General features: G+C 44.4%; 2 protein-coding genes and 1 long non-coding RNA gene across 5 annotated transcripts in view; 2 read left to right on the top strand and 1 right to left on the bottom strand.

The window, feature by feature from the left end:
* The first annotated feature begins 6,099 nt into the window (after positions 1–6,099).
* On the top strand, positions 6,100–22,311 carry Pdha1 (pyruvate dehydrogenase E1 alpha 1). Its single transcript, NM_008810.3, has 11 exons — positions 6,100–6,274; positions 11,298–11,357; positions 12,288–12,461; positions 14,295–14,421; positions 15,029–15,120; positions 15,973–16,065; positions 16,802–16,957; positions 17,168–17,239; positions 18,269–18,336; positions 19,903–20,011; positions 20,583–22,311. Exons 1-11 carry the CDS (start codon positions 6,218–6,220, stop codon positions 20,745–20,747), a joined length of 1,173 nt encoding a protein of 390 aa, NP_032836.1. The 5' UTR covers positions 6,100–6,217; the 3' UTR covers positions 20,748–22,311.
* Positions 6,283–9,945, top strand: Gm39547. 3 transcript variants are annotated; one of them, XR_878292.1, is made up of 2 exons: positions 6,283–6,643; positions 7,278–9,945. It is a non-coding gene; the product is annotated as a predicted gene, 39547 (long non-coding RNA). The 3 variants fall into 3 exon arrangements; XR_878293.1 differs by having other exon boundaries at positions 6,283–6,749; positions 8,440–9,945; XR_878291.1 differs by having other exon boundaries at positions 6,283–6,749.
* Positions 21,184–24,059, bottom strand: part of Map3k15 (mitogen-activated protein kinase kinase kinase 15) — a 135,143-nt gene continuing 132,267 nt past the window's right edge. Inside the window, exons 26-29 of the mRNA NM_001163085.4 lie at positions 22,772–22,884; positions 22,068–22,168; positions 21,920–21,996; positions 21,184–21,603 (exon numbers count right to left, since the gene is read on the bottom strand). Coding sequence (NP_001156557.2) covers positions 21,531–21,603; positions 21,920–21,996; positions 22,068–22,168; positions 22,772–22,884 — 364 coding nt within the window. The 3' untranslated portion in view covers positions 21,184–21,530. The remainder of the gene's footprint in view (positions 21,604–21,919; positions 21,997–22,067; positions 22,169–22,771; positions 22,885–24,059) is intronic.

Here is a 24,059-nt window from a genome sequence, read left to right as displayed (position 1 = left end):
CACAGAGGCTGTGTTCCAGTGATAGCCAAGGTTGTACCTTGGGCTGTGGCTGGACTTAGTAATGTGTAAGAGTTACCCAGGTGGTACTGGTTTTGAAGGCATGAAGGGGTCACATAGAGCAGCTGAGGCTTGGCACTGTGAGAGGCCATGGAAGGCCATTGGTGAAGGTGCAGCCTCAGTTGCAATTGATGGCCCAGGGCTGAAGGGGTCATGCAAAGGAGTTGAGGCTTAGCACCATGAAGAGAGCCTATGAGATGCTATTGTTAAAGCCAAGTTACAGTGGAAGACAGCAGCATTTTGGAGATGCCAACACCATGAATGACCACCAAGAACAGCAGTAGCAGTGGAGTACAGGCGGCTGAAGCCTAGAAGACAACGTGTGTGCTACAAAGGGCATGGCTGGAGAAGTGACCCAAGCTCTTCGAGGAACCCAGAAGATCGTGAGTTGTATCCCAGACATTGGACAGTTGTAGTTTAATTTTTGCTTTTGATTGTGACTGTGCCCTGATATTTTTCCCTCTTGAAGGAAGAAAATATTTTAGTGGATCCCACACTTAAGAGACTTTTAATTGTAAAAAGGCTGGATATTTTTAAAGGATTGAACTTCTAATATGTAAAGACTGTGGGGCTTTTAAAGTTATTTAAGATCTTGAGGATGAATAAGAACTAAGGGTTGAGGCTTACTAGCGATGTGTTTGTGTGTCAAGTTGACAAGGGGTCAATTGTATTGGTTGGTTTTGGGTGTCAACTTGACACAGGCTGGAGTTATCACAGAGAAAGGAGCTTCAGTTGGGGAAATGCCTCCACAAGATCCAACTGTGGGGTGTTTGCTCAATTAGTGCTCTGGGCTGGTAGTCTTGGGTTCTATAAGAGAGCAAGCTGAGCAAGCCAGTGGAAGCAAGCCAGTAAGGAACATCCCTCTATGGCCTCTGCATCAGCTCCTGCTTCCTGACCTGCTTGAGTTCCAGTCCTGACTTCCTTGGTGATGAACAGCAGTATGGAAGTGTAAGCCGAATAAACCCTTTCCTCCCCAACTTGCTTCTTGGTCATGATGTTTGTGCAGGAATAGAAACCCTGGAAACCCTGACTAAGACAAATTTCTTACATCATTTTTATTCAAAGGGCAATATATATACATACATACATAAATATATATACACACATACATATATGTATATTTATATACATACACATATATATATTTATATATATTTACTTTTAATTAAAATGTAATTACATCATTCCCCCTATCCTCTTCTCCCCCCAACCATTCTCACAGCCCGACTCCTCAAATGTATGGCCTCTTTTTCTGGATTATTGTTTCATACACATAAGTGAGTAAATACATAAATACAACCTGCTGAGAACCTTTAGTGTTGCTCTTTGTTTCTAAGACTTCCTAAGGGATATAGTTAAGACCACTCAACTTTGATTTCTTGGAGTTTGTGTTTATGACTCTTCCTTTACACTGACAATCCTAGTTTCTAATGGCAGTTTTTAAGACAGGATCTCACATTGCTTAGATTCACTATTGTCACTAGCTGAGGATGAGCTTAAATGTCTTCTCAGCATCCTGCCTCCAACTTCTAAGTCCTGGAATTATAGACTTGAACCATCATGATGGTTTTATATATTTCTGAGAATTGAACCCAGGGCTTCTTGTATCATAGGCAATCTCTGTACTACCAATGAATTATATTCCTAGCTCCCAATGACATTAAAGTAATTTTATTCACTGTGTGTGCATGTGCGTGTGTGTGTGTGTTTGTGTGTGTGTGTGTGTGTGTGCGCGCGCGCGCGTGCGTATTTGAGTGCTTGTCAGTATGTAGCTTCCTATAATAACAGTGATGGGCCTGGGGTGGCCTTAGATTCAATCACCAGCCCCAATAATAAAATGATTGGATGCCACCCCTAGGCAAAGAACTACCGACAACTAATGGCTTCTTAGTTGGTTATCTAATACAAAGTGGTCATCCAAAAATCATACACAAAACCATATTAAATGATTAAATCATGCTATATTTCTATTTTTGCATGTATTTAACAATAATAATTAAAAAACGAGGCCATTAGTTGGAGAGAGGAGACATGAGAAAGGTTGGGAGAGACAGACAAGGAGGAGGGAAATGATCAAAGTATGTTTTAATGTATGAAGTTTACAATAAAACCATAATTACTAGTCTACATAGAGTTCCAGGATAGTTAGGGCTACACAGTCAGGCCCTGTGTCAATAACAATAACAACAATTATTTTCCCCCCGAGGATATATCCCACTAAGGAGGCATAGCCACTTTCCACTGGTATTAAGTAACTTGAAGTCTTTCTCTGTAGGCTATGCCAGCAACTTGATATAAGATTATGTTGGGGGGCTGGAGAGATGGCTCAGAGGTTAAGAACACTGCTCTTCCAGAGGTTCTGAGTTCAATTCCCAGCAACCACATGGTGGCTCACCATCTTCTATAATGAGATCTGATGCCCTCTTCTGACCTGCAGACAGAATGCTGTATACATAATAAATAAACAAGTCTTAAAAAACATTATGTTGCCGGGGCGTGGTGGCGCACACCTTTTAATCCCAGCACTCGGGAGGCAGAGGCAGGCAGATTTCTGAGTTCAAGGCCAGCCTGGTCTACAAAGTGAGTTCCAGGACAGCCAGAGCTATACAGAGAAACCCTGTCTCGAAAAACCAAAAAAACAAAAACAAAAAACAAAAACCAACAACAACAAAAAAAACAAAAAACAAAAAAACCAACCCCCCCAAAAAAAACCCCAAAAAACCCCATTCTGTTGATTTGTTGCATTTTATTGTATGCTATGGCTATGCAAAACCTCAGCACAGTTCTGATATAATAGATGCCTATAGACATAACCCTTCCACCAGCACAGTGCCAGCACATCCAAGACAGTCCCGACAGCTGACATTTAGTTGTGGTTGTTGTTTTCTCCTGGGGGACAGGTAGCAGGGAGGAAACCAAAAGCATGTTAAGGACTATGGAGCACAGAATAAGTTGTGAGAGAAAGTTTCTTGTTGACATGGATATAGCCATGTACAGGAGCCCTGTGCCTCAGACCCATGCATGGGGCAAACCCTTCCCTAGATGAGGCTCAGAGAGGATGGCAAAGCTTTTCTCTGGTGGAAATACAAATGTTGACCGTTGTCGACCACAGCTTCCTCCTGGATGACCATAGCCTAAGACTGCTCCCCCAAGAGACCTCCCAAGATTAGTTAAACCTGTATCCTTATTCACCTGGATGCCATAAGACCTACTCCTTATTCTTCTATGTACATCACACTTACTGTCTTGATTCAGATGTATAAAATAAACATACCAAGAGTCCAGGTTGTAGCTGCAGTTGGTGACTGACCTACATCATTGAGAACAACCAACAGGATTCCAGCTTTTCTGTGTTTGCCCTGCCTTCATTCCCTCCGCACCCCAGTTAGGCCAATCCCTGAAGCTGTGCAGAGCATGGCAAAGGACCATGACTTGCCTAAAGTTCAGCTTGCTCAAGAACTTTCAGGAGATATGCAAAGGAAAAGTCAAAAGCCAAAATGTATAGTAGCTCTAAATGTCCAGAGAAACCCACCATAACCTGGGGATTGCCTTGGGAGGGATTAGAAAAGAAAGACCTTCATTTCCAATTTCTTCCAAGGTAAAGGAGCCTTCTTTTCTCAAGATTTTCTCTTCCTTGGGTTTCTGCTTTGGGCAACCCTTTCTTCATCTCTCTGACCTCCCTTATATTGACCAGCCCCCTTTGTGTATTTGTGTATGTTTTAGCACATAAAGTATCGTTGTAGGGCATAGATAACCACCAGTTACAATTTGTCCTCATTTGCTACAGAGTCACAAAGTATCTCTCGCTTTCTCCCCCCCCCCCACACACACAGGGTTTCTCTGTATAGCCCTGACTGTCCTGGAACTCACTTTGTAGACCAGGCTGGCCTCAAACTCAGAAATCCACCTGCCTCTGCCTCTTGAGTGCTGGGATTAAAGGCCTGCACCACCATGCCTGGCTAGATATTTTCTTTATTTACATTTCAAATGTTATCCCCTTTCCTGGTTTCCCCTCTGAAAACCCCCTCCCCCCTCCCCCCTCCCCCTGCTCACCAACCTACCCACTCCTGCTTCCTGGCCCTAGTATTCCCCTGTACTGGGACATAGAATCTTCACAGGACCAAGGGCTTCTCCTCCCATTGATGACCAACTAGGCCATCCTCTGCTACATATGCAGCTGGAGCCATGGGTCCCTCCATGTGTTTTCTTTGGTTGGGAGCTCTGAGGGTACTGGTTAGTACATATTGTTATTTCTTTCAATTTCTGTACTTGTGTGCCTCTCTCTCTCTCTCTCTCTCTCTCTCTCTCTCTCTCTCTCTCTGTGTGTGTGTGTGTGTGTGTGTGTGTGTGTACATGAAAGGACAAATCACTTAAGCCCTCAGACTTGGTGGCAAGTGTTCTTACCTGTTGAGCCATCTTGAGCCTTGGCTTTGTAATTTTTTTTTTTAACAAAGAAAAGGTTGTAACGAAAATATTCTAGTTATGAAAACACTGGTTCCCTTGTTTCCCCAGGGCAGTTTCTTTAAGGCATTAACTTTTGTAATGATAAATTTCTTGTTGGAGGATATTTTGTAATAATGCAAAAGTCTTGTTTCTCATTTTTTCCTGCCATTCATTTTAGCTTCTATTGATAATTCCTGCCTGCAGTGGTGATGGTGTCTTTGTGAAGTGGTGATTCCCACCCACTCAATCTGTGTATATTTGTGTGTGCACATGCACGCGGAAGTCAAAGGTTAATTTCAGGTCAGTCTTCCTCAGTCACTCTTCAGCTAAACTTTTTGAGGCAGGGTCTCTTACTTATCCTGGCTATTACTTCAGTTAGATTGATGGACAAGCAAGCACCTGGGATCCTCGTGTCTCTGCCTCTCCGGCACCAGAATTCCAGGCAATGTTGCTCTTTTCTCTTATTCAGTTGCGTATTTGTGAAGGATCTGTGGCTCTTTCTTTCCCGTGAGTTATAATGCATCACTACAGCACTCATTTCATCCTTCATCCATGGAGATCATAAATGCAAATATTAGAGGACTTTTTATCCTGGGTTCCCAAGTGACCTCCTAGAAATGCTACCTGGCCAATCCATGCTGGACATTTGAATGGAAAAGTCAGCCTCTGTTTCTCTGACCCAGTGATAATGTGAAGCTGACCGATCCAGGCAACAGTTTGAACTTTGAGAAATCATCATCTGCACGTTTCCCGTGTTCTCATAAAGTCTCGTGTCCTAATCTTAATAGTGTTTGGGTAACAACAACACAGGAGATACAGGATTCTGCCTTTTCCCAAGCATAAAGGACAGACAAACTGCTTGTCTATAACTGAGTCCCCCATGAAAAGAAGCAAGCTAACAAAAAATCAAAGAATAAACGCTAAAGCTAAACTCTTGGATGTCTATGGTCAACGATTAATATTTGCTTTCATTTACTTATTTTGATTTTTTTTTTAGATAGCCTCGCTAAGTAGTCCAAGCTTGTCTTGAACTGAACAGACAGCCTGACCTCCAACTCTGGCTATCATCTGACTTCAGACTCCCTAAGGAAGGAATGACAGGCATGTGCCACCACACCCAGCAACATCCAGCATTTAACTGTTAAATCTCACCCAAGTCAACCAGGGCAACACTTTGCAAGGAATATGTGACCTTTTAAAGACAAATTAGTGGCAGGACCATTTCTAGAAACCAGATGATCTGTCTTTCTTGCCCTGGCACCATGGCTTCTCTGTGTAATGGAACAAGGCTGCCTGCCAAAGCTGTACCACAGGCCCGACTGGGCAAAGGGCAGGACCCGCTTTCACCACTTCTTCGCTGGTCTGTGGTACTCAGGGCAAAAGGAAGGAGAGGCCTCTTCCCCACGCCCCGGGGCCCCCCACTTTCCCACGCAGGCGCCCTGGGACACCGGCCTCTTCACCCTCCAGCCACAGCCCCACCTCATTTTTTAGTTAATTAATGGACGGCCACATGTTCCTCCTCAGAAGGGCGTAGCCATCGCCAGCAACCATTCTGGTTGGCCTGCAGACTAGCGCGGCGTGTGATGCCGTCGCGACTCCGTCACTGCGTTTTGGGCGTGGCTTCGGCTCCGGGCGCCTCAAGGAGACTTGGGGACGCCCGCACCACTCCTTTTGAGTGCCTGGGTGCCGCGGCCGCCGCGTGAGTCTGCTGCGCTCCATGAGGAAGATGCTTGCCGCTGTATCCCGCGTGTTGGCAGGCTCTGCGCAGAAGCCGGTGAGGTCGCCTGATCCCGGGAGGCCGGGGTGGGGCTGGAGCCGGCCTGAGGCGGGGCAGGAAGAGGGCGGACCGGGCCCCCCTGGAGCGCACGGCTGGGGGCTGGGGACGAGCTGCGGGACTTGGGTGGGCTTTCCGCGCAGTCCGTGTCGCCACTGGCCGGGGGAAGAGCGGCTTGAGAACGGGCCCGGTCCGCTGTGCTTCCCCCGATCGCCCCCAGCGGAGCTTCACGCCAGCTCCCCTGCAGCGCCCCACAACTGCTCGTCCCTTACGGGACACTGGGAGGCGGAGCTTGGGCTTGCTCCAGCCTCTCTGGACTCCGCTGACTTCCACTCTCCTTCATGTCATTGCTCTTGGCTATGAGGCCACGTAAGACGAAATAAAGAGCTCCCAGTCCCGGGAGTCAGGTTCCGTGCGCACTCCGACTTCTTCGTTTACTAGCCTTGGCACCAGGAACCATCAAGAAGCAGGATATGTAAAAACTCGTCTGAGGGCCTAGTTCTCTCATCTCCATAATGGAGATTCTGAGGACGCTACCTTCTGGGGGGGTGGTTATCTTGAGTTGGTCAGTGGCACGAATGCCAACCCTTCTGCCTGGCACCTGCCAAGGGCCGGTGTCCAGCTGCGTGAGCATTTGTGGATCACCTGTGTTCTGTTCTGAGGAAGGTTCAGGGAGGTCAGGTTCACGGAAAACAAACTTCCTCCACTCCCTGCTCCTCTGAACTTTTTCTTGGCAGTCAATTTTCGAGCAATCGAGCATAACCCAGAGGAAGCCGCCTTTACCCTTAAACACACAGAGGCTTAGAGTTCAAAGTAGCGAAAGAAAACAGCAATGGTTTTCGGAGAGTTGGGATTAGAGGTTAAGACTTATGGCCCGGCTTTAAGAGCTGTCTAATACCTAAGCTTTTAGCATTTTGACCTCTAGCCACACAGAGGTTGCCTTCTCTTGGTGTAACTGTCATCAGGCTTTGACTTGTAATTCTGGTTCTGTTGATTTCTTTAGGATTTGATGCAATTCTGCTCAGTGTGGGGAGGTTGTAGAAAGGTCGAAATGTCCTTCTCTAGGAATTGCATCAAGGAATGGAAAACCACCATTTGAATCTGAACCGGCAGCAAAGCACATTTCTACGACATAGCCAACATTTATTGAGCTCTTAGTATGTGTCCTGAATTCGGCCACGATCTTCACGCGTGTTAAAAGTGCATCATTGATTTTCAGTTTGTTTGAACAAGTTTCTTGTGTGCAGAAATTGTTAGTTGAAGGGAAATTTGTTTATAGCTTGGGGGCTGGGCATGAAATAAAATTGAAAACGAAAAGAAGCTTTGTTCTCAGTGGAAAGAAAAAATAAACAGCTCTGACTAGAATCAAAGTTTCTATAAGTTGCATTAGAGTCCGAAATCAATAAAAATCATACCTTCTGCTTTGAAGACATGTGCTCCTCTTTTGGAGTATAAGAGGGTACTAGGAAGCTGGGAACACTTTTAAATCTTCCTTCGACACTAGAAGCTAACCTTAGGTGTTGTATCGCTTTGTCTGACAGCCGTTTACCGTTTCCTTTAAATTCACCTTACAGCAGGGAAAAAGAAATAGATTCTAGAGTCGAATTCACCATAGGAAGTACCCAGTTTTTTTCTCACTTTTTGTTGTGGTGGAACATATCCAGAAAGTAGCTTTTTAACTTTTCTTTTCTTTTCTTTTCTTTTCTTTTCTTTTCTTTTCTTTCTTTCTTTTTTTGAGACAAAGTCTCACTATGTATCCCTGGCTGTCTTGGAACTCAGACCTCTTTGCTTTTCTACCTCCGGAGTGCTTGCATTAAAATCTTGTGTGACCACATCCGGCATGCTAAGGAGGAAGAGAAGTAGGTCTCTTTGTCTTTGTCTCTGTGTCTCTGTCTCTTTATGTAAGGGGCTCACTGTGTAGCTCCTGGCTGGCCTGGAACTCACATGTTGACTAGGTTGGCTTCCGATCAGAGATCGGTGCCTGCCTCTGCCTCTTAAAGAAGTGGAGCAGCACGCCCAGCCACTAGTTTTCTTTGTGTCTATAGTTGTTACATGGTAATTAGGAACCATTCTTGAAGCCTTTCTGAGTGTTTCAAACTCTGGAGTCGTATCTCTTATCATTTGCAAATCTAAGTAATTGCAGATTTCTTTATTTCCGCCCTCAGAACACAAAATGGCTCGAGGGTTTTAGTTTTTCCTGTTGTACAGGTGGGTGAAAAGACTTTTAAATTTTAATTTAAGCCCTGCAAAAAGATCCTTACCAATAGTAAACAGTGGCCAGCCGAACTTGTGTAACAAGAACCATTGGTAGCCAAGGATACCCAGAGGCGAGGGGGGGGGGGTGTTAGGCACTTGCTCTTTGATGGCTGCCGAGTTGTGCCTTAGTTCAGAGCCCTTATCTTACGCTGTGGCCTCTGTGTGCTTTGTACCTTTCCACCTTTTATTCTGCTAGTTGTTTTCCCCCTTAACAATCAGGGAAACATGGAGATTTTGCCTCAGGCTGTAAAGTTGCCTCTGTCTCCTCACACTTTTTGGATGCGAAACTTTGAAAGGGTTTACAAAAGTTGCACTTTTAGTTTTAAATGGAGGTGAAAGCTTTCAAAGTCTGTAAGACCAAGTGAATTTAAATTTTTTTCTTTTGCCTTTGTCACTTGTATTTGTTATGCTTTCTTTTGTGAGATTCTTTTCTTAACTACCATTTTTTTTTGTCTGCATATTAGGCAAGATTTTTAATTCATGCTGGTACATTCTGAGAATTCTTAAATACTTTTACTTGGCCACTTGAATAATCCTGTGTTTAGATACTGTTATTTTCTTAAGTAGATTGTTCAAAGTCTCCATGCCGGTAATTTAATTAGGGGGGAAGTGTAGCTCAGACAGAGAGCATGCCCTTAGCAATTGGAGGTCATGTGTTCAATCCCCAGCCAACCCAACCCCTGCCCAGCCCCAGAAAAGAAAAGCTGACAGGAATCTCATTTAAAGTTAATTCTTATTATTTTGGTTTTCTGAGAGGCACTGAGAGACACAGTTGTGTCTCTCCACCTCCAACCCCTGCCCCCATAGCCTGGCTGTCCTGGGATTTGCTCTGTAGACCGGGCTGGCCTCAAACTCATCCCACCCCCACCCCTGCCTCTACCTCCCCGGTGATGGGGTTAAAGAAATGAGCAATCACTGCCCAGCTCAGTAAACATATCTTTGAGAAAGAACTCACCCTTTTTTTCTCTCCTACTAATGCCTCGCTGGTTTGATCTCTGCTGTAGATTGCTCCCCAAACTAGTTTCTGTAGTTGTAATTAGAAATTTACTTTGCAATACAGTAGCTAGTTCTGGCTTCACAGACTCAGTTTAACTGCCAAAAAAATAGCACAACCATTTGTTTGCTACCTGGCTGGTCTCTGGTTTAGTTGTTCTTCATTTTGAGATAGCTATGTTTACACATTGTCTCTTCCTCTGATTTAACTGCAGCATCCGTTACTACTAGTATTTCGATTTTCCCTTGGGTAAGTGTGCCATTGTATTTGTTGGCTTTGTCGGATAGTAGTAGAGTAGTTGCCAAAGTATGCTCCTCTCCACGTTGTGTCTATGGCTTTGCAAAGTTTCTGATTTTCAGTTCCCTGTGCTTAAGCTGTGGTCTGAAAATACTCAATGGAAAATACTCAATGGAAAAAAAAATCTCAGAAAGAAAGAATTGATGGGTTTTAGTCTGTGTGCTGGTCTGCCTAGGATGATGCCATCTTGCACTCCAGATTGGGGTGTAGACCATCCCTTCCGCCAGGTGTCCGCTCTGTAGACTCGGCTCCCCAGCTGGACAGCACCAGGAGCCATCTTGATCCCCGTCAGACCAGCTGCCTGTACTTGCACATAGATAGCATTCAGTAATCCCAGTGATTTTAGGATTCTACTGAGGGTCTTTCCTGGCCATAATGGAAGTTGCTGCATGCCTCTCATTCCAGCATTGGGAGGAGGCAGTGTGAAAGAGCAAGTAGATCTTAACACTCCGCCCTATTGGCTCATATGTACTTGGAGGTATACGGAGCCTGCTGATCTCACAAAGGTCAAACAAACCCAGTGCTGCAGAACGTTGTGTTATAGATCAAACATGCTTTTTTTGGTTTAAATGGGATCTGATGACTATGCTTCAAATCCCCAGGACAAGACACTCGAAAGGTTCACTTGCAGATATGTTCAAATGCAGCAGAAAGTGGCAAAAATGGAATGATTCTGTTTTGTGGTCTAATGTGAACCTTAGCTGTCACATAGAATGTTGTTCCAAGATTTCTTCAGTTGTGAAAGTAGAAAGGAATTGGTAACTCCAGGGCAGTGATAGCCACTCAAACATCAAGAAGGGAACACTGTTTTAAGAAACCCTTCTTCCCTTATGGGACTTGAAGTGGAACCTTCTCAAGATGTAGGCTGTTCTGCTGTAGAAGGGCTGGCCCAAGTCTCTTGTTAACCAGCACTAATAGCTGGGCGTGGTGGCGAACGCCTTTAATCCCAGCACTCGGGAGGCAAAGGCAGGCGGATTTCTGAGTTCGAGGCCAGCCTGGTCTACAAAGTGAGTTCCAGGACAGCCAGGGCTACACAGAGAAACCCTGTCTCAAAAAACCAAAAACAAACCCAGCACTAATATGGTGTTTCTCATTAAGGTATTTATCTAGCTCATACTCTGAGTCGGTTTTTTTTCCTCCTCCTCTATGGGTATGTATCATAGAAAAGCAGTTCCCCGTAGATAGGGATTGATGGATAGTTTTATTCCAAGTACTTTGCAAATGAACCTTCCGAAGCCCACGTGTAATCTAGTTTCTTTACTTTGGTTGGTAATTATTGCTGTTCTCACTGTGACTTCTTTGAAAACAAAGCAGATGAGTGTGGCGTTTGCCACTCTCCATTTTGCCTTCAGATAATGATATGGCTCTGTTTTAGATCTGTGCTTTAAGCATGGGTTCATGATAGCAATGACTTGATCTTGACAGCAAAAAAAAAAATAATAATAATGGCTTTCTTTGCATGTTTTTGTTTTCTAGGCAAGCCGAGTGCTGGTTGCTTCCCGTAATTTTGCAAATGATGCTACATTTGAGATTAAGGTGAGAGGTGTTTCATTTTATTAGTTACTAGTTTTTGGACATGTATAGCTTGATGCAGTTTCACCTTAAAGGGGGAGTCTTGATATTGGTGCTTTGAGGGTGGGGTCACTTTTCTTTCTGAATATTCCAGAATCAAAGGCTCAGAGAAGTTGAACAAGAGTAACTTGCTAGTAGTTAAAGGGAAGCAGGCTTTAGAAATGTACTCTGGTTGTGGTGTCCAGCCTCTTTGACATTCTGACATGCTGTCATCTGCAAATATGTTGGGTTGCCCCCAGAGCTGTCCTGGGCACATGGCCCATCTTGAGCCAAAGGTTGGATATATGTGTGGTGTGGGGTGTGCTTCAGTGAAACATTGATGACCATAGATTTAAGGAATCAGAAGCATTGTGAAACACTTTTTTTATTTTACATTATTTTAACCCAAGGTCTCATAGAGCCTGAGTTAGCTCCAAACTATCTAGCAAAGGGATAACCTTGAACGCTTGATCCTGTAGTAAACTTTCAATTGATGAGATCATAGGTGTATGCTATCACACATCCTCCCTCCCCTCCCTCCCTCCCCTCCCTCTCCCTTCCCCCTTCTCATTTTTCTTAACTCCCTATCTCACTTCCCCCTTCCTCCCTTCCTTCTTTCCTTCCCTCCTTCCTTTTTGGTTTTACAAGACAGGGTCCTCTCTGTGTAGCCTTGGCTGTCCTGGAACTCACTCTGTAGACCACGCCTCAAACTCCTATAGATCGACTGCCTCTGCCTTCCAGGGTGCTGGGATTAAAGGCGTGTGCCACCACAGCCTGCTTATGCCTTCTTGAAGCACTTCTGAGGTCTGCATGTCTTTGCTGTTCAAGTTGTCTGTTAGTGGAGCTGGATCTTAGAATGAGCCAGCAGTATCTGTGGGGTGGTAACTGGAGGGGGGCCATCTTCCTCCACTTCAGAAATGTGACCTTCATCGGCTAGAAGAGGGCCCCCCAGTCACCACAGTGCTCACCAGAGAGGATGGGCTCAAGTACTACAGGATGATGCAGACTGTGCGCCGGATGGAGCTAAAGGCGGATCAGCTGTATAAGCAGAAAATCATTCGTGGTTTCTGTCACTTGTGTGATGGTCAGGTAAGTGATAGGTTTGTTATACGGCCACATTATTGGGATTTTTAAATAGGTTGCTTCCTTCTTCCCTTCTTTCCTTCCTTCCCTCTCCCCCTTATCACTTCCTTTTACTTCTCCTCCATCCTGTCCTTATAACTTTAACATTTAAAAACCACCATTTATTTACCTATCTTGTGTGTGTGTGTGTGTTGGGGGGACATTTGTGTCACCCTGTGTGTAAGTGTGTATGTGTGGTGGCGGCATCAGAGGACAGCTTGCAGTGGGGTTTGACTCTTCCCTTCTACCATCTGGGTTCTAGGGATTGAGCTCAAAATGTCAGGCTTGATAGCAAACTCTTTGCTTTCACTGACTTCTGCCTGCCCTCCCACCCACTTTTTTTTTTTTTTTTTTTGAGGCTAGGCCTCGATGCCCAAGCTGAGATAGGTAAGAGCCACCACACTTAGCTTTAAATATAGTTTCTTTTTTTTTTTTTTTTGGTTTTTTGAGACAGGGTTTCTCTGTGTAGTCCTGGCTGTCCTGGAACTCACTTTGTAGACCAGGCTGGCCTCGAACTCAGAAATCCACCTGCCTCTGCCTCCCAAGTGCTGTGGGATTAAAGGTGTGCACCACCACCGCCCAGCTAAATATAGTTCTATTTACTGTTTTTCACTGGACTTCTTGGGTCAGAAGACTTTGAAGGTAGGGTTTTAGGCTAGAAACTAGAATACTAGGACCCACTGTGAAGTGTAGGCGTAAGAATTCATTCACACCTAGAGTTTCAGAATTTTACATCTGCTCTTAGCATTTTACTGCCCTAAAATTTGCTAGAACCCCACTCATCTATACTGTATAAATTCCTGGGGAAGGGGAGCTATTTTGTTGCTTTTTGGGTGTCTGAGTTACTTCCTTTTGTGACAGAATAGCCAACCAAAGCAACATAAGGGCGTGCTGATTTTTAGCTCAGAGTTTGAAGGTACAGCCTGTCTTGGTGAGGGCACTGCAGTGGGAGCCGAGAGAGCGGAGAGAGTATTGTGTCTGCAGTCAGAAAGCAGAGAGGCGAGTGCTGCTGCTCACCTTACTGTGTCCTTTTTAAGTCAGTCTGGGGGCCTAGCCTGTGGGATGGTGTCCCCAGATTTAGGGTAGATATTCCCACTCAAACCCGAAAATTTCCTCATAGACACACCCAGAGATTTGTCTCCTAGGTGAATCTAGAACTTTTTTTTTTTTTTTTAAGAATGATTTATTTAATGTATGGGAGCTGTCTTCGGACACAGCAGAAGAGGGCATCAGATCCCATTATAGATGGCTGTGAGCCACCATGTGGTTGCTGGGATTTGAACTCAGAACCTCTGGAAGAGCAGTCAGTGGTGCTCTTTACTACTGGGCCATCTCTCCAGCCCCATTCTAGAACTTTTTAAGTTGACAGCTACTGCAGGCACAATTGGTTACTGCTACTGGTTCCAAATTCAGAAACTTACCGAAGCTAGCAAGGTAGACTAAATGAAACAGGCCATGTATAACAAAATATGTAAGGTGGATCAGTGGGGAGTTGGAATGGTTATGCCCCACCCAGAGGTGCCATGACTTGGTTCTAGTCAGTTACTTCCATATGGAAACAGAACTCACTAAGGCGTGTTTGGTTTTCATTACATTCTATTGGGTTATTTTAAAAACTGTCCAGGCTAAAGGAGACAGCACTTTTGTGGATTGGTTATGGTTTCTGGTTTGTACCTTTGTCTTTTGAATTACTAGTAGCAGGATTTACTTCCCTGATTTTTTTTAACTAGTTCTAATAAAAATTTTTTATTCAACTGTGGAAATGGCATTGCTTCCTGGCTCCTTCCTCCTCTACTACAGGAAGCCTGCTGCGTGGGCCTGGAGGCTGGCATAAACCCTACGGACCACCTCATCACTGCCTATCGAGCACATGGCTTCACCTTCACTCGGGGCCTGCCTGTGCGAGCAATTCTTGCAGAGCTAACAGGTTTGTTGTAGATTTACAGAGAGGGGTTAGTGCATGGAGGGGTATTCGGATAGCTCCCGTTAAGTTGCTAAACATTATGAGTTAGTGGTTAAAAAAAAATGAAATGATCCTTCTGGCGTGGCACTTTGGTACCTCTGTTGTACCTTTGAGGAAACCATTTATGAGGCTACCTGACCCCTCAATGTGAAATTGAAAAATCATAGCCCTGTACAGTGGGAATAATAAGGTTTGCTGTCACTAAACATGCCAGCAAGAAGTCTAGTGGAGAAAGTAAATTGGGTGCAGTGCTTTGTAGCATGCTGACAGATTCTAGATAGCTCTTTACTATCCCTCTTTCCTGTGACGGTTTTGGGTCCTATATTATTCAGTGTACCAGTGGAGAAGTCGGGTTCATGTACTTCCTCCAACCCCGATGTCAAGATGCCGTGCTGATTTAGGGTACGTAACTAGAGAGCAGACACTCACTGGAGGGTTAGGTAACCTTCCTTATCCGACAGGGAGACAAGGAGGAATGTGTTCTCCTGAAGGGACAGGTGGTTACACAATTGGATGGTTACTGCTTCGTGTGGTTGGGTTTTCATGCATGGATGTGTGCTGCCATTTCTAGGACGAAGAGGAGGTTGTGCTAAAGGGAAAGGCGGGTCAATGCACATGTACGCCAAGAACTTCTATGGAGGCAACGGCATCGTTGGAGCTCAGGTAACTGAGGAAGAGCAGATATGTTAGTAGGTTTGGTCCAGGAACTTCTTCACCCAGGAGAACTTCTCTCTCGGAGGATTGTAATAAAATTTGAGAGTTTGGTCTGTCTTTTTTTTTTAAAGATTTGTTTATTATTATACATATGTACACTGTAGCTGACTTCAGACGCTCCAGAAGAAGGCATCAGATCTCATTACAGGTGATTGTGAGCCACCATGTGGTTGCTGGGATTTGAACTCAGTACCTTAGGAAGAGCAGTCAGTGCTCTTACCCGCTGAGCCATCACGCCAACCCTGGTTTGTTTTTAAACACTTAGTCTTACCAATGTATTAGTTACTAGGTAGTGATGCAAAGTTCGTACTTTTTGCTGTGTTTCATGAGTAAAAGCCTGTAGCAGTGGAGCTATCCCTTCACCTTATTACAGCTCAGTAAGATGAATTGCGTCTCACCTCACTCTCATGCTGGGACCCAGGTACAAGAAAGGGTCTGTTAGACTGACAGCCTAATCAAATTCAAAGCCTCACTCTCCTTAGGGGGTCCTCATTCTTATCAATGAGAGGTGAAACAGCAACAGCACACACATATCCAATTATTGTATAATAAACCTAGGTTCCCACTTTTACCTTGTTAGGATCAGTAGGTAAATCTTTGGGTGGACAAATGTCAGCCCTTGTTGAAACAATATAGTAGTTATGTTTTGTTTAAAATAACCCGGTAGGTGACTAGTGACAGCGTGGGAGTGGAGAGTTACAGCACTAGCTTAGCTCCAGAGTCTCTCCAGAAGTTGAAATTTAAGAGTATTGTAACTGATTCATTTCTACTGGGTCCTTGCCTGGTTGTTGGTTTTGCTAGGTGCCCCTGGGAGCAGGAATTGCCCTGGCCTGCAAGTACAATGGAAAAGATGAGGTCTGTTTGACATTATACGGCGATGGTGCTGCTAATCAGGCAAGTGCATCTCTGAATTTCCAAGTTGTGACTTGTCATATTTGGACTTAAAAAGAAATGGCATATTGTTTATTGAAATAGCACTTCATGTGGCAGACTCACATCTGGTTTTATGGCCCTGTGAAAAAAGATCTATTTAGTTTTTTTGTGTGTGTGTGATTGTTTTGCCTGTATGTATGTTTGTGTACTGCATGTCTGCCTGGTGACAGTAGAGGTCAGAAGATCCTCTGGAGCCAGGGTTAAAGATGGTCGTGAGCTGTCATGTGGGGGCTGGGAACTGAACCTGGGTCTTCTACAAGAGCAGCATATGCTTTTAACAGGTGTTTAGCTCCACTTGTAAATATATAGACTCTTACTTTCTTGGACTCCAGGGCAATGCCGGATTCCTGTAGTGTCAGAACCTTAATTGTTGGTTTCTTGGTCTCGTTACTCCCCATTCTCTGGATCGGCACTTAGTGAGGCATGTCTCTGATGTTGCCGAGTCACTCTGATTATCTGGTCAAGTGAGTCTGACAGATTAATGAGAGTATAAAGCTAATTGGTAGCTCAGTGTTTCTCCATGCTCTTTATAGTGTGTCCCCCACATGCATATTAGTCGTACACTGCCCGCCATACCCCTCTCCTGGCCTTTGTGCAAGCTTTCTGTGTTAGGTAGAGCACCAGTTGTTCGGGATGGGGAGGGTCCCGAGAAGTGAGCAAAACTAAGCCACTTGAACATTTTCTAAACTCTTTTCAGGGTCAGATCTTTGAAGCTTACAATATGGCAGCACTGTGGAAATTACCTTGCATTTTTATCTGTGAGAACAACCGCTATGGCATGGGGACGTCTGTTGAGAGAGCAGCAGCCAGCACGGACTACTACAAAAGAGGAGATTTTATTCCTGGACTCAGGGTAAGGTCCCTAGCTGCTCTATGGTCTCATCACCTTATGCCTGACTAGGTCATAGAAAAGTGGCGCGGGAGGAGAGGTGTGGCTTAGTGGCCAAGAACTTGCCTAGCTAGCATATGCGAGGCTCTGGATTCCACTCTCCAGCACCACAACCCCAGTGAAATAGGTTTGCACAGTGTGGCTACATTCTGTCCCTTCCGCCTTTATTAACAGGTAGATGGAATGGATATCTTGTGCGTCCGAGAGGCAACAAAGTTTGCGGCTGCCTATTGCAGGTCTGGTAAGGTAAGACTGGAAATCTTTTCATAGGCTTTTAGGTTATACACTTATAATGACATTTATCTCAAAGTTCAAAGAAGGCTTTCCAGATAGCAGTTAGAACTATCCTGGGGTAATGAGTTCTCGAAGACAGAGTCCAGTGAGGTACCATAGTCGTGCTGGCTCACCTGGTAAACACCCTGTTTTTCTCGATTGTGTTTCCTTGACATTTTGCCTTCACTTTGACGTCGACGTGATATTTTTTGGTTTGGTTCAGTTAATCTTGTGTTGCCTCCCTCTGGTAGCCATAAGCCCCTTGGATGATCAAACCTGGGTCCCGCCCATGCCTACTTTTACTTAATAGGCAGTCGGGTGTAATCTGTTTGGCTGCTCAACGTAGCATTGTATGGCCTGGGAGGGATCGGCAACGGCGAGACTAGCTTAAAAGGGAGCATCAGGTTTAACTAGTTGTTCTAAGCTGAGAAAACACGCCCCTGCAATGTATTTTTGGTAAAATTGAGAAGGATGAAATGTGGGGTAGGGCTGGAGAGATGGCTCAGCGGGTAAGAGCGCTGACTGTGCTTCCAAAGGTCCTGAGTTCAAATCCCAGCAACCACATGGTGGCTCACAACCATCCTTAACGAGATCTGACGCCCTCTTTTGGGGTGTCTGAAGACAGCTACAGTGTACTTGCATATAATAAATAAATAAATCTTTAAAAAAGAAATGTGAGGTAAATAGGTCTTAAGAATCAACCAGTAGCTGGGCAGTGGTGGCGCACGCCTTTAATCCCAGCACTTGGGAGGCAGAGGCAGGCAGATTTCTGAGTTCGAGGCCAGCCTGGTCTACAGAGTGAGTTCCAGGACAGCCAGGGCTACACAGAGAAACCCTGTCTCGAAAGAAAAATCAACCAGTAAACTCTGGACAGCTGAGATGATACATAGAAGGATTAAGAATGTATTGAATGTTAATGGGGGCAGGGGGGTGGTCTCCATTTGAGGCCAATGATTGTTGGCACCGATTCCCATCATTTTAAACACTTTGGGTTTGTTTTAGGGGCCCATCCTGATGGAGCTCCAGACTTACCGCTACCATGGACACAGCATGAGTGACCCTGGAGTAAGGTGAGGTCGTGAGCAATCTGCGTGCGGTTTCCATAATAGTGGGTGGACAGGCTTTGGGCTACTTAAAATGGCAGAGTACTGCAACATTGGCTTTTGCAACTGGATAAAATTGCCGTTTTGTTGGCATCAAGTGGTTATCTCGAGTGTTAGTCTGAAAGCAGCCTGCAGTGTAGCCTATGTGTTATAGCATGGGCAGTAATTTCAAAAAGAGCATTATTATGTAACTATATTATAGGGTAGAATTGAATGTAAGGCAGGTCTGCGATACAGAATGATTTTGGGGGTCATTTAGTTTAGGCATTACCCCAAATTCAGGCATGGCATGTTCTACCTGAAGAGGACTGGGGTTTGAAAATGTCACTGGTAGGGAGCAAGGCGAACTGCCACATGGGAAGTTTCAGTTGTCCTTTTTCACTTAGCTCTAACATGGACTTCTGAAATAGGAGGTTTGTCACAGTTGAAAGAAGTCAAGTTTAAAGTTTAGCTTTTATAGAATGGACTAAAGGAAGGCAGAGAACAAATTATGTGGACGCGTAGATGTGTAGCAACTGCCCCACCACAGAACCCCGATGTTTCTTCCCAAGTAGCCAGTAACTTGGTGCCCAACATTTTGCTGGCCATGCTGCTTTGGGAAAGTGAGAAAGGCAAGGCGGGTATATTTCCTTAGTGAGAAAGGCAAGGCAGGTATATTTCCTTGGTAGGTCTTGTGATGCCTCAGAACCTGGAACTAGCACAACTGCAAGCTTCCATTTGCCCCATCCATGTAAAATACTGAGGCTAAAGTGTGATGGCCCTGCCTTCCAGATCAAAGAAGTGAATCGGAACTTGGCCCTTGTCAGAATGCTAGAGAAGCCTGAAGTTGGAGCAAAGATTTTTCTTTTTTTTTTAATTTTTCATTTTTTATTGGTTATTTTATTAATTACATTTCAAATATTATCCCCTTTCCTGGTTTCCCTTCTGCAACCACCCTATGAGGGTGCTCCCCCATCCACCCATTCACTCCCACCTCACCCACCCTAGCATTCCCCTACCCTGGGGCCTCAAGCCCTCACAGGATCAAGGGCCTCCCCTCCCATTGATGCCAGATAAGGCCATCCTCTGCTACATATGCAGCTGGAGCCATGGGTCCCTCCATGTGTATTCTTTGGTTGGTGGATTAGTCCCTGGGGGGTCTGGTTGGTTCATATTGTTGTTCCTCCTATGGGGCTGCAAACCCCTTCAGCTCTTTCCCCTAACTCCATTATTGGGGTCCACATGCTCAGTCCAATGCTTGGCTGCAAGCAGCCACCAAACCCAGACAACTATTGCTGATGCCAGGAAGTGCTTGCTGACAGGAGCCTGATATAGCTGTCCCCTGAGAGGCTCTGCCACAGCCTGACCAATATAGATGCTAATAACTTTCTATAAAAGATGCCTAACTGCCTGCCACCCTGCTATTCCCACAGTGACATGACATCACTATTAACTTGTTCCTCTCTTTCAAAAACACACTCCTATACTTCACTCAGCTGTCTGGTCTACAGGCATTTATGGGCCTGTCACTCACTGCATCTCCCTTCTCCACAGCTACCGCACTCGAGAAGAAATCCAGGAAGTAAGAAGTAAGAGTGACCCTATTATGCTTCTCAAGGATAGAATGGTGAACAGCAATCTTGCAAGTGTTGAAGAATTAAAGGTACAGTTGCTCTTGGAGGTTAAGCCTGGCTTTAAAATTGGGTACTATACCAGTTTCCCACCCCTCATAAAATGTCACCCTCAGATGGCCTGAGAGTTGAGAAAGTGCTCTGAAGGCTCACAGGGCTATATTTTAGTCCTCTTGCTGAGAATGAACCAGGGAGATGGCTTAGTTGGTTCAGTGCCTGCTGCACAAGCATCCTGCACCCACAGACAATGGGCCTCTGGTAGGGGTAGAGAGAAGCAGATTCTTGGAGCATGCTGGCCGACCCTCAGTGATAGATAGTACTGACTCAGAATAAGGAGGTGGAGAGCAATGGAAGATGATGCCTGATATCAGCTCTGGCATAGGCAATTGAGAGTTACAAACTCACAGTCTTAAGTGACTAATCACATTCATACAAAAACTTTGCTTCTCCCTTTTTCCTAAAAATATGCTTTCCATTTTTAATTCATATGCTGTTGAAGAGTCACATAATATTACTACCAACAACAGGTTCTCAAACATTCTAGTTGGTTCCAAAACTGCCCTGGATTGAAAACAATCTCTTGTATTGTAATCTGCCGTTTAGGAGATTGATGTGGAAGTGAGGAAAGAAATCGAGGATGCTGCCCAGTTTGCCACGGCTGATCCTGAGCCCCCGTTGGAGGAACTAGGCTATCACATCTACAGCAGTGATCCTCCCTTTGAAGTGCGTGGTGCCAACCAGTGGATCAAGTTTAAGTCAGTCAGTTAATGGGTGACTGTTAGGTGGGTGGATGGGTGTTCCCATCCAGCGTAAGGAACTCTGTGCTCTCAACTTGGACAGGAAATACCCAGACAACAAAAGGCTTGAAAACATGTAAATTAAGGGAGAGTAAAATTGCATGCAGTTTGTACATTGCTGTATTTGGTGTATTCATTCATGTGAATAAGAGTGTATTGGATTTGTATAGGATTTGAGATGGGTATTGCAGAGTTTATAACCATCCATCATATCCCGGGTTAGGTACTAAAAAGGAAGAAATCTGCCATTTGGTGGTGTGGTCCTAGCTGTGAATGCCTGCTGGGGAAATGCAAAGCAGAGGTAGAAGTGTAGCAGCCACCAGGAATTGTGGAGGCACTGACCATCATGTCTCTGATCAAAGGCTAGACAAAATCATGTGTTTCAAAATAAGGGAACTTCAGTCACCTCAAAGGTAAAATAGTTTAATTTTTTCCATTTAGACATTTAACATACATGAAACTGTACTCCCATTGCAAGGCACACTTTTTAACCTTTCACATTTAAGTAATTACACTAGTTTATAAAATACGTATGCTTTATCTTTCCAGCGATATGCTGACTTTTTAAATATTAGGTCAGGGCTGACATTACTTACAATCTTGTTTATAAACAAGGATGCTCTACAATCACACGTGCTTGAATTAAATGGACAAGGGTCTTTCTGTGGAAACTCGGAGTTTGTGAGTACACCAACAGAAGCTTTAATCATGAGCAGGTGTAGGGGACTTTTTGCCCATTCTCCCCAGGCTTGGCTCACTGTGAAGACTCCTGCATTTGTCTTCTGTGCTGGGAGACTGCATGCCAGAGCCTACAGAGGACACCACCCCTGCAAAACAATAATTTGCAGAAGAAAAGCAAACTTGAAGCCAGCCATCTACTCTTTAAATATAATCTCTAACTTAAAAGCAAAAGTATGTCGCCTTTTTCTGAACATGGTACCATAGGAATGCTGGTGGCTCTGTGTAGAGGTGTGGATCTTTAAACAAGAGTGTAAAGAAAGGTCTATCACTTCATGCCTTGCCACCCTGAACCTGAGAAAATGAGCTCTGTTTGCTGTGACATAGGAAAGATAGGGGAGAGCTACTAGCATTTTTAAGTATTCACATGAAAACAACCCTAAGCTGTCGGGGAGGCTCTCTTACCGTAGTCGGAGGCACCTTAGGTCTTCCTTAGTGATATCATTGAGAATATCAGAAAGTGTATAGTCCTCTTCAACAATCTGAAAGATTCAACGTATGGATAAGCAGCTTTTCAACAATATCATAGGAATACTTTGATTTAGAAATTTACCTTTTCTATTGTATTGGCATCCACTCCTTGTAGTTGCAACCAGTCTATAAGCTCTCTGTCGGTTCCCAGTCCATCAGGGGGTGGAGGGTTCTCTGTACCACCTATAATGATTCCAATTTTGTTTTATTGTATAGTAATGTATAACCATAAAATGCTTTAAAAGTAACAACGTGGATGTAATGATGTATCGCAACAGAAATGTCATGTGCTGTGAAAAGGAAACGAATTAAACTTGTTTGATTCAGCTACTTTTACAGTTCTTGAGTTCCCTTTCCAGAGAACAGTTGTCTCCACCTAAGATGCTTTTAGTGAGTCTGGACTTGAGATACTCAGTCTCACTTAAATGCCTGTTCTCATCTCGGGCTGGATCGTCCTCACTCCACTGGAACAAGAAGCTTGTGTTAAGACTGTAGCGGAGCTCCCAGTTCTTCATCCCAAGAGCTACCTCTGTGCCTGAGGGGTACATGTGAGAGTCAGTCTAATGTCGGTAACCTTTTTGATTCAAAGTCGTGGAATGACTATCAAAGTCAAGGTACATTTTTGTTACCCTGCCCTTTCTTAATACTCTGAGCTCTACCCATTATGATCACTGTTCATGTAGTATATGGTAACCTCACCCATTTCTCTGGTCAAGGCAGAAGTCAGGGCTTTAGTAGTTTGTCCCTCTTTGACACCTATGTCAGAGCAAAGGGACAGTGACTCACCATTGGATTTGTACTGTAACTGAAGGTGATACAATTCTTGAGTTTTCTGGTCTAGAATTAGGCGAAGAAGATTCTGGTACTCCCTCTCTTTTTGAACTAGGTGTTCCCAAAGTCTGATTTAAAAAAACAAGAAACACATCATGCACAAAGTATTCCCATTTCAATTCATACATTTGGTGAACATTAGATATTGGAAAAACAAGCAGGTGACTAAAGATTTCTGTCCAGTAGGTTTCTGCCTGTATAGAAGAACTGTCTGTCTTTCTTGACAGCAAAGACCCAATACTGAGAGTGTAGGTGTATTGTACAATGGAGTTGATGTTTGTATCCCTCCTGAAATTCTTACTAAGACGATTTAAGAGGCCTTGAGAAGGGTGAAGGGTAAACTAGTGCCCAGACACCATTTGAGGACACGTGAGTATATGGTATACACCAGCAGGCAGACCCTCAGACTGCCAGTACTTTGATCATAGACTACAATGTGCAGAGCTCTGAGAAATAAATTTGATTATGTTTTTTAGAGCAGTCTTGTTTCAAACTGTATCAAGAACTAAAACTGAATTTCCTGTTGATCATTAGAACTTGGCCAGAAGGACCACCTGATTATTAAAACCCAGTCAGATAAAATAGCTGAATCTAGGCTAGGTAGCCTTCTTTCTCAGCTCATTAGGAGCCCTAGCCAGAGAGTAGCATTCTGGTGAGAACAGCTGGGGAGGCATGCTGTTAGCACTCACTCAGTACTCAAGTAGGACCCAGGACTGCCCGGAGAGCATTTAAGCCTTAGAGCAATGCTTAGGAAGTGAACGTTCTTTTCCATGCACAGATTCTTTAAGCAATTTACTCAGTCTCAGAGGTAGGGCCTTACTCATTTTGGGACAGTCTCCCTGGGACATGAAAGACAAGTATTTGTGCAGTTAAGCCTCAGACTTCCGGATCTCCACATGCTAGCTCCTTAACACTGGAAGGGAACAGGGTTGCAAGTCAGAGCCATGGCTAGCCTCCTTTTGTTTGCTTATGTATCTAATAAAAAGATTAGTTTAACCACCTGGCATAGCCTTTTAACTAGTTTATCTGTATTGGTGAACAAAGGACTCAAGTAAAAAGCTTTAAATGACTGAAGTTCATTACTGATATTGCCCCAAGAAGGGACAGCCATAATTTGTAAGTGGATGAAAACACTTTTGTGGTCATTTCTTTTTGGCGGACACTTCTACCCCAGCAAGACCACAAGGCAAAAATGCTTTCTCCCCTCTGCCCTGCCTGCCTTTGTTAAGTAGCTTGAGCCTCT

This window comes from Mus musculus, chromosome X (genome assembly GCF_000001635.26).
Source record: "Mus musculus strain C57BL/6J chromosome X, GRCm38.p6 C57BL/6J".
NCBI lineage: Eukaryota > Metazoa > Chordata > Mammalia > Rodentia > Muridae > Mus > Mus musculus.
Note: the sequence above shows the minus strand (reverse complement) of the source record. Positions and strands in the feature narration are given on the sequence as shown.

Excerpts from the sequence above, each read along its gene's own strand:
- Pdha1 (NM_008810.3), top strand. The coding sequence starts at position 6,218 with ATGAGGAAGATGCTTGCCGCTGTATCCCGCGTGTTGGCAGGCTCTGCG. Across the intron at positions 15,121-15,972 it reads ACGGCATCGTTGGAGCTCAG|GTGCCCCTGGGAGCAGGAAT; the intron begins GTAACTGAGGAA and ends TGGTTTTGCTAG. Across the intron at positions 20,012-20,582 it reads CAAGTGTTGAAGAATTAAAG|GAGATTGATGTGGAAGTGAG; the intron begins GTACAGTTGCTC and ends TCTGCCGTTTAG.